This window comes from Rhinatrema bivittatum, chromosome 13 (genome assembly GCF_901001135.1).
Source record: "Rhinatrema bivittatum chromosome 13, aRhiBiv1.1, whole genome shotgun sequence".
In the NCBI taxonomy this organism is placed as follows: Eukaryota; Metazoa; Chordata; class Amphibia; order Gymnophiona; family Rhinatrematidae; genus Rhinatrema; species Rhinatrema bivittatum.
Genome location: NC_042627.1, coordinates 4593097 through 4602813, shown reverse-complemented (window position 1 = coordinate 4602813; position 9717 = coordinate 4593097). Strand labels below are relative to the sequence as shown.

At 43.7% G+C, this 9717-nt stretch overlaps 1 protein-coding gene across 2 annotated transcripts; it reads left to right on the top strand.

The window, feature by feature from the left end:
- Positions 1-321: 321 nt before the first annotated feature.
- Positions 322-9269, top strand: LOC115075199. Of its 2 annotated transcripts, none has more exons than XM_029575446.1 (2): positions 322-595; positions 4450-9269. In XM_029575446.1, exon 2 carries the CDS (start codon positions 4502-4504, stop codon positions 5711-5713), a length of 1212 nt encoding a protein of 403 aa, XP_029431306.1. In that variant the 5' UTR covers positions 322-595; positions 4450-4501; the 3' UTR covers positions 5714-9269. The 2 variants fall into 2 exon arrangements, with proteins under 2 accessions (XP_029431306.1, XP_029431305.1); XM_029575445.1 differs by having other exon boundaries at positions 322-632.
- Positions 9270-9717: the final 448 nt, after the last annotated feature.

The window sequence follows — 9717 nt, the reverse complement described above, 5'->3', positions numbered from 1 at the left end:
TAACACCATACTACTCTTCTCTTTATAGCTTTGATCCTGCATTTATCTACAGTTCATAGGTACTAAATGCTAGATTTAGTTAGGATACTGATGGCAGTGGGGGAGGGAAAAAGGAGGTGCTCAACATATTTATTTTGCCTTCCTGCCTTTGTTCCCTACCATCTTCTTTAACTCAGCAATGCAGACATGGGATATCTGTTGTTAATTATTATAGAAAACAAAATGCCTTGTAAGAGGAATTTGGTTGCACTCCCTTCCAAGCATGCTAGCTTTCACTTTTCTTCTTCCTTCATATCACATGATCTACAGGAAAACTGGAGCAATTTTATGTGTAGAGTGAAAGCAGAACACCCTGGCAGTCAGCACTTTGTATTCAGCATTGTCGGAAGAGCACAGTTCAAGTGGGTGCCACTTTCAGGACTGTGAGACCCAGAAAAGTGCCGAGGGCTGATTCCAGGACTCGCAGCAGAGAAACTAAGAGGAAAAAGAAAATCTTTCACCAAAAAAGGACTTGTCAGCGTGGTACACAAGGTCAGGGTTGTGAACCTGTGCCCAGCATTTGTTCTGAGCATCTGCAGAGAGGAAGAAGATAAAGGTACAGTATTCGGAGGCCCCAGAAAGCGATCTCCTAGGTAGGTAATAGAACAGGAGGCATCAGCAGCAACCCAGGGCTTGCTTGGTTGTAGATGACACAAAAAAATCTGTAACAGGGTGGAGGTGCCTGCAGGGGTGGAAAATATAAAAAGGGCTTTGACGAAACTGGAAGAATTGGTCCGGGGTCTGGAAGCCATGATTTAGTGTAAAATCGTGAAATGCAAAAGTCCAAGAACTGGCAGCTGCCAAGCAGGAAAGGGACCTAGGAGCAATCACCTTGGATGACCTGCAAGATGCCAGCTGTTGTAATAAAGCGGCAGGGAAAGTGAATGGTGTGTTCGGATGCACAAGGAGATGTATTAGCAGCAGGAAAAGGGAGGTGATATTACCCTTGGGTAAGTCACTCATGTAACGTGCATAAGCTAATGCTTAACACATTTCTATATCTTTCCTAAATTTGACAAGTATGGGCAAGAAATGGATTTGCTATGTGGCTCCACCATCTTCTTGGATGTGGTGCCCATATTAACATTTGGAAGTTGTCATTCCTCATCAGATTTTGTTCCAGTATAGGCCAGGGTTTATCTTACCCGAGTTGCTGCCATCCTCAAATTGCTTTCAATTGAGCTGCTAAAAAATATAACTCCTTGGTGTTTCCCCTGATATAAATTTCTGCGGGAGACTCTTGAGGGGTATTGTTTTCAAATAAATCTAAAATTTTCTGCTGTAGTAAATTTAAAAATTTGGCTGATAAGACAATCAGCAATATTAGAAATAATTAGCGCCATCATGGTGGTAGTGTTCTTTTGATTGCTGCTATTCCGCCTAACCAAGACAGGGTCTGATTAGACCATAGTTCTACATCTGTCACTGTATTTGACATTAATGGTTTATGATTTTCTTTAAATAACTATCTCCAGTCCTGACAACTCATTTCCTTTTTTAAATGGAGGTAAATAATATGCTTTGGACAATGGGGGAACTGCTTGCTCCAGAACCTTCAAGATTTCCACTAAGTATATCTTAAACATATTGTTAGGTAGAATATATAGTACGTTGGGAAAATTAACAAAATGGAGATTTCTTCCCCATAGAAACATAGAAATGACGGCAGAAAAAGACCAATCGGCCCATCCAGTCTGCCCAGCAAGCTCCCACACTTATTTTCCCCATACTTATCTGTTTCACCGACCACCAAGTTCAGGGCCCTTGTTGGTAACTGTTTGATTCAAATTTCCTGCCACCCCCTGCCATTGATGCAGACAATAATGTTGGCGTTCCATCAAAGGTGAATCGTAAGGCTTAATGGTAAAGGGTAGTAACTGCCTGGACAGCTGGGTTGCCAGCGTCATCAGCCTGGAACTGATCCAGGCTCTCCTCTAGGTTCCAAAGTGCAGCAGGGTTGGCTAGAACATTTCTCATCATCGGGGACAGAGAAATAAACGAGTAAAGAGGGGAAGCTTTGTGTGCAGAGCAGAGGCCTTGATCACAACAGGGGCACAGACTGTCCATTAGACACCAGGGGAACCTAGCTAAGGAGAGGTGTTCCCTTTCCAAGGATGGGGAGAGTTTTCTCAGTACCATGTAATAGAAGGAAACCCTGAGCCGAAAGGAAGAAGTGTTGGAGGGTCCGGGTAGAGCCTCTTTCTGAGGAGGAGATTAGGAAGTGCTCCAATTTCCAGCATACACAGGAGTAGGATCTGGGGCTGCTGAACAGAAGGAGATCTGGGATGGAGAACTTCTTAATAAAGGAATGCAGTTGGTATATTCTTATTCTGAGCTGGAGCATAATCTGTTATATCAATTGGAAGTAAGCATCTTTGGCCAGAGACCATGGATATGGTTCTGGCTCATGACCACCCTTTGGCAGGACATCTAAGAAGCCACAATACCCTAGCGCAATCCCTTTCTAAATTTACGTCAAAGGGAAGTCCCTTGATGTCCTCCACATGGAGTAGGTGCCTATAACCCCGAACTTCCACTTGTACCTCACTGGTAGGATAACACCATGGACACATCCGAACAGCATCATATTTGCGTGCTCTTGACCTCCCCTTCCAGATACCTGGAATGTCCTCCTAGTGGAAGTGGTGGAGAAAAAAAACAATACTAGAATTCAAGAAGCCACAGGCTAAACACAAAGGATCCCTAGAATGGTAATGAAGCGCTGCGGTAACCTGCATGGAGAGGCAGTTACAAACCTAAACAGAAGGTGTGAAGTAGCCTGCACAGAGTAGCAGTTACAGCTTGAAATTTCTTGCTGGACAGACTCGATGGACTATTTGTGTCTGCCATTATTATTATGTCCCTATGTTATTGCTCTTTCTCTGTGACATCACAGACTGATTTATGCCTGATTATAACAATTTACCCCCCACCCATTCAAATGCATTGCCTCCAGAAAGGGCGTGTCCCTTGAGCCAAGGTTTTCTATTGTTCATGAGCAATCCCTCAGGACGTATCCTAGTTCCCCAGAATTATAGCATATAAGGGAGAGTCTAGACTCCATCCTCCCTGTTCCAGGCCCTGATTGCCAACCCCTAGAAGTTATGGACTCTACCAGAGCCGCCCTCTGGCAGTCAGTTGGTTCTCCAGTGTCCCGACTCAGTCCTCCTCCAAGCTGAGGAGAGTCTGTACTTACTCTCACTCTTGGACTCCTTAACCTACGGCCATAGAGAGGCTTCCGCCGTCATGAAATGCTCCATAACAGAGAAGGCCGTTCCAAGTGTAGAGGTCTCCTGAAACGCACACAAATGGGAAAGGCAAAAAAGAGGGTGGGGCATGCGCATGACATGGGAGGTCTGGGTATGTAACTTGAAATGTGTGCGTAAGGATGTATATGCACAAGTGCATGCTGGGGTCCCTACTGTGTGACTTTACTTCTGCGATGGATGGCGTGTAAGTAATGAAACAAAGAAAGATGAGGCTATTAGCAGGGTTTTAAGGGTTAGGGTTAAGTGGGAGGAATATTAACTATGGGGGTTAGGAAGTCCTATCCTTTACCTAGGCAGCTGGGAACGGACTGGGGAAACTGGCAATTGCATTGGTGCTCATATCTAAAAAAAATCCCCCCACTTACCGGTAGAGCTGGCTTCACTCACACATGTGCATGTCCATATAAAATTGCGTGCACATGTAGGTGCATACGGTCAGTTTTATTTCATACGCACATATACAAACGTATGTTATAAAATAGCCGCAACTCTGGGTGCGAGCCGGCATACGCACGTTCATGTGCGCCCGCGCGGCTTATTCAAAGTTTCCGTCTTAGGGCCACTGTGACCATCACGTCGCTTTAGCTGAAATCTGGGGGCGGAAGGGGAAGGAACAGTGGCAGTGGGAGGGGCATCTTTGGAGGTCCGGGCCAGGTTTGTGGGGCAGAATGGGTCAGGAAATTGTCCTCCCCTTCAAACTTTGCCATCCTAGGCATAGGCCTAGTAAACCTGTAAGTAAATCCAGGCCTGCCTGTGCCTCTGTGCCCCTTTTACTGTCTGATTACTTCATATGGCTCATCCTTATGTTCCCCTCTGTCCTTTGCATCCTTCCTTGCTCGGTGCCTCTAATCTCTCTATGACTCTCTTCCTTTCTTTTCTGGGGTCCTAATCTGCCTCCCTTGGGCCTCTATTTTTCTCCCCTTCGTGAAATGAAAAAAAATGATGATGGTACTGACACCTTGTGGCCACTGGTGTTTTTACATCTTCTCTTTAATCTGTTATCTTCATAATTAGTGGCCACTGCTAATCGTGTAGCCTCTCTCATTTTTTCGACTGAAAATAATAGATGTTGACAATATGGTAATTATTTCTTTGCTGCTATTTACAGTAAACTTTGTGTTTTGTTTTGTTTTTTCTGAAGGACATCTATTGATATTACAGATTTTACCAGAAGAAGTTGAATTTCAGTGAAAATGGCTTCTGGAGGAATAGAGCCCATGGTCTGGTTATCTTATTTTGATTTTATCCCCATTATTGGATCAGTAAAGAACTCTGTGGAAGCCATAATGTGTGCTCTGAAGGGAGACCACAAACTAGCAGAAGACAAATCCTTTCTTGGCTTTGAAGGAGACAAAGCCAACTTGACATCACTAGGAACTGGGACTTTGCTAGACCATCTTGTTGTCAATGGAGCCATCAAAACTTTGGCCATAATTGCTGGTCAAGTAGCTTTGAAAGGAGGTGATTCTAAAGTTGCCATCAAAGCAGCAGGAAATGCTACTCTGAAGGAAGCTGCTTCAGGCATTAAAAAGACCCTGGGGGAAGACATGGTGAGAAACCTGGGTGAAAAAGCTGCCGAGGCTGCACTGAAAGCAGCAGATGAGCCATTTTTTGCTGCTGTGAAGGAAGCAGGAAAAGAAGTTACAAAATATGCATCAGGAAAAAGCACAAAAAATATTGGTCCCAACAAACAATCAGTACAGAAGTTGGTTGATGAGAAGATGGGATTCCTGAATCTTTTTGGCACGATTGATGCGTCATCACTAGAAGATGACAAGTCAAGATCCGGGCGAGGTGAACATGTCTTCAATAATGATATTCTAAAGTTATTCAGGAAGATGATTGATAATTTAATTGAGATGCAGTATGGACAATTGACGTATACCTTTGAGCGTCTGGTCCAAGAAGGGTTAATTACCAGAAACCTTAAAATCTATCAAGCTTATTATCACCCTCTTCCAGAACAGTATAAAAGGGCTATTGAGACTGAAATGGTAGTTCACTTACCTGAAAATGCGTTCTATATCAATGCCAACGGTATGATCTATGGAAAGTATATAGGATACCTAAAGGCTATGGTAATGTTCTACCTAGAACGGCAGTTCCAACGTCTTGTGCTTCTAATTAATAGAAGCGATGATGTTACATACATACAGAATTACAGACGTAGTATCTGTTATATGGTTCAGTTGATAAATTCCCGTGAGATTTATGTTGATAATGTCGCTAAGTGGTACTGGGTAGGAGGTGATGCTAAAAAAGAAGCTCGTTTCCAAGATGTGAAATCCCAAATTGCCCAGATGTTTGGGCGTTTAGTGGCTGATGACAGAAATGAAATTAGTTGCTGGATGACTGAACTTCTGGAATGTACTGGTCATTTATTTCACCAGCAAAACCAGCACTAGAAACTTGCAACTGGATGCCAAAATCAGTAGCTCGCCCACAGCTGGTAGAAATCTGAGTTTATCTTAGCTTATTTACTTAATTAATTGCTTTTGTAATATATAAAATTGAAGCAATGTACAATACAAAACAGTAAAAAAACAAAACAGAAATATAATAAAATCTACATAACTGATGAAAATGCATGCACATAAAAACTTAGAGTAGATTCTAACTGAAAAGTGTAATGTCTGCTTTGAATAAATATGTTGAAACCCAAATGCATATGTGAGATTATATATCTGTAGGTGGAAAAGTGGTGGTTTCATATATTCCAAAAAATCAGCCTGACTTCCAAAAACCGGGAGTACACGTACACAACAATAATAGAAGGTTTTTGGATATATTTTTTTCAATTTTTTACGCCATAAATTCAAAACACACTTTTAGAATTAATATGTTGATTTGTAGGACCGCTACCAAAGGGATCTGTATAGCAATCAGACCCAGCACAGGAGAGGTCACTTTACTTTTTTTATTATTACTACGAAAAATTTTCAATTTTCAAAAACTTCTTTTAAAAAATGCTATTGCCACGGGAATTACAAGCAAAAGTAGTAAGAGCTTTCATCTCACAAATTAGTAAGTCGCAAAAAAAAATTGCAGTACTTAACTTAAAGCTGAGAAACAGTGTAATAGGAGCTTTAATCTCACAACAACGTAGAAGTCCCGACGTGATTACGTTTCGGACCACCAGGGTCCTGCCTCAGGGGTCAATTCTTGATAATCCTTTCAATGTAGTTGATAGAACTCGTTCCCAGGCGGCAAAAACTGGCGTTTTTCACACTCTAATCTTCATTGGCGGTCCGTCCTCGATCCCGCTTAATTTAAAATGGCGAAATGTGTTTTGAATTTATGGCGTAAAAAATTGAAAAAAATATATCCAAAAACCTTCTATTATTGTTTGGTTTCATATATTCACCATTGCAAGCCCCAAACCATGGTTGCTCACTGCCTATTCCCAGCGTATAATCATTAACTCACCATCAACAACTCACTATTTTGGCAGACACCAACATTTTACAACCAGAGAAACTGCAAGACCAACATATACAATCCCCCTGACGAAGGAAATATTTCCGAAACATGGCCATGTCGGGTGATTTATCCAGCTAAGTAATTAGAGGCTATAGCCAGAAATATAATGAACAGTCTTGATGACAAAACCTGATGTTTATGACCGAATTTAATAAGTAAAATATGGATTTATAGTGGAAAATTGATTTGAAAATAATTAATGTTTGAATGTAAACCAAAGATTTTTATTCAGAAACATTTGAGGGTGCACATAAAATTAACCAAAAAAAATGTTGGTGTGTCTGCCAAAATAGTGGGTGGTTGGTGGTGAGTTAATGATTAAAAGCTGGGGGTTACACTCCGTGGCCGCAGACGGCTCCGACCGTTGCTACTCACCTCTCTTTTTGCTGCATTGACTCCGTTGGGCAAACTCGTGGCCTCTGCCAGCCATCACCAGCCTTCCGGCCTCTGTTCCCAGGCCTACCTGAGCAGCATAGATGCTGCTGAATGCCATCTTACCCTTGGGGTTCCCTAGGCGTGCATGCACACCCCGACCAGCTTTAACCACGTCATGGCGGGAACCTCGGGGGCGTCCCCATCAGATGACGTCACTCTACTCCAGTATTTAAGCTCGCCAGCCCAGACAGCCGGCAACTTGGCAACGAGTTCACTTGCTGCATTTACCTACTCTCACTTTCAGTGTTGTTCCAGTTCCTGCTTATATGGTGTGAGAAGATTCAGGTACTCACTCCTCCAGGAACTTCCATTTCTCTTGGCTATCCACTCCTCGGCGGGCTTTTCACCCGGACTCCTGCCTGCTTCGCTTCCCGAAGCTTTCTTTGGAACTTCTACTCTTCTTCAGTCGCTGTGAGTACCTCACTGTGGACCCCTGCTTATGTCATCTACGTGGGACCTCTCTCCGGTGTAGCCCGCTCTGCGGACCATTGCCGTGACTACTAGAGGAACCCTCACCAGTGTACCCCGCTCTGCGGACCACTACTGTGATCTCCCACCGAAGAACCCTCTTGAGTTTCATTCCTACGGACCCAGTGTAACTACGGTGACTGTAACTTCCTCCGGCACCCCTGCTCCTCCGGTAGTGCCATAGCTATTGCCTGACGCCAGTCTTCCGAGCTGAGTCTGACGGAAGTGTCGGCACTGCTGCTCCATGGCCCACCTCCTGGAGTCACCCTCTCTTTCTCCATCTACACATCTGCTGTATATCATCCCGCATCCTCTTGACAGTGAGGCGCAGCGGGGCTCCTCCCCCTGGGTGGTACCACCTCTCATCTCGGCCAAAGGGCCTACACACTAATCCTAACACTGGGACAGCTAGTGAGTAACCAGGGTTTGGGGCTTGCGATGGTGAATATATGAAACCACCACTTTTCCACCTACAGATATATATATACACATGTGCATTTGGGTTTGAACATATTTATTCAAAGCAGACATTACACTTTTCAGTTAAAATCTACTTTAAGGGTTTGTTTAATTTTTTGACATTTATATGATAAGGTTAACCCCAGTATTAGTGGAGATTGTGGAGTACATAAAATCTTTAGGTCAGGCGGCTGCAATAAGAGGGGAAAATTAGCACGGGACCTGTGAACCAAACCCGGCAGTGACCCCACCCCCTCACATGGGTTTCCTTGGCGATAAGAAATTGATGCAAAGCGAGGAGGTAAGGCCATCACAGGGTCTGTGATCATAGGCCAAGCCCCCTGCAGATCACTCCAGCCCATAACTGCCACCTCTCATGGGCCACCTAACTCCCTCATTCAGGGTCACCCCTGGGATTGGATTTCTGAATGTAATTGTGCTTTTTCACCAGCAATAGTGAGAAAGCACAATAGTTCAGGACAATTTGAAGAAACAGCTGTTGAAGGCAGAGAGAAAGATGTATGTTGAAGGCATGCTGATTAGAGTTACTAGTTTAGGATAATTTAAAGTAGAACTCGTTTACGTCTAACTGTAGATTTTAGAGAGAAGTAAAACTGTTCATAGACCTTGTTTACTATGCAGTATTACAGATAAGAAATTATATTCCTATTTGCTAAATCTCAGAACTATGCCTTATTTACTAATTCCTATACTATTGTAATTCTAATACAGTATATAAGAGAATGAACTCACTTATGACTTCAGAACTGTTTTCAGCAATCCCCTTGCATGCAAGAAAATACAATTACTGAAGTCATTTTGGGTGTGGCTTTTGTTTTTCCTTAAAATCCCAAACAAGGGAATCTTGGCAAGGGACCTAGGGATCCTTGTTCATGATCCCGACACTTCCACCAGCAGTCTCCAGCAGGGAATGCCCAACCTGTTCCTACTGCCTCCCTCTTCCAGAACATCTCTCGTCTGTTGTAGTTTCTTCCCTCTGCAGTCACCGCAGTCCATCTTCCATGGGCCTGGCCCAGGCTCCTACCACAGGAAGAAGACATCTACAGCAATGGTGAGCCAGAGCTGCTGAGGAAGGGATGGGAAGAAACTGGGATGGACGGAAAGGAAAGAAAACATTTAAGGGGGAAGAAGGATGGAAGAAAATTAGGTGAGGGGAGGAGGAAGAGAAATCTTAGAGGCCATAAGGGGGAAATATGAGATAGTGGTGGTGGGAAAGAACCATGGATCATGGAGTATAAGGGAGAGAAGCTGGGAACAGAGGGAGGGATTGAGGACCTGGCAGAGAGATGCAAAAAAGCCATATGGGAGAGGGTTTGTGTGTGACATAATGTGGAAGGGGTGGAGGGGGCAAGAGAGGACCAAGTATGGGGGTAGAAGAGATTCAAAAGAACTGGAGAGGCTCAAGAAAGCCAGCGAGAGAAGGTGTACATGAAAGAAAGCGAGAGGAGGAGATGGGGTGGGCTGATACAGCCAGAAATGATGTCAGGGTGGAGGTGGGGTAGAGATGCTGATGAAGGACTGTGTGAGAGAGAGACAGAAGTGGAGA

Coding starts and splice junctions, on each gene's coding strand:
- LOC115075199 (XM_029575446.1), top strand. CDS start 4,502: ATGGCTTCTGGAGGAATAGAGCCCATGGTCTGGTTATCTTATTTTGAT.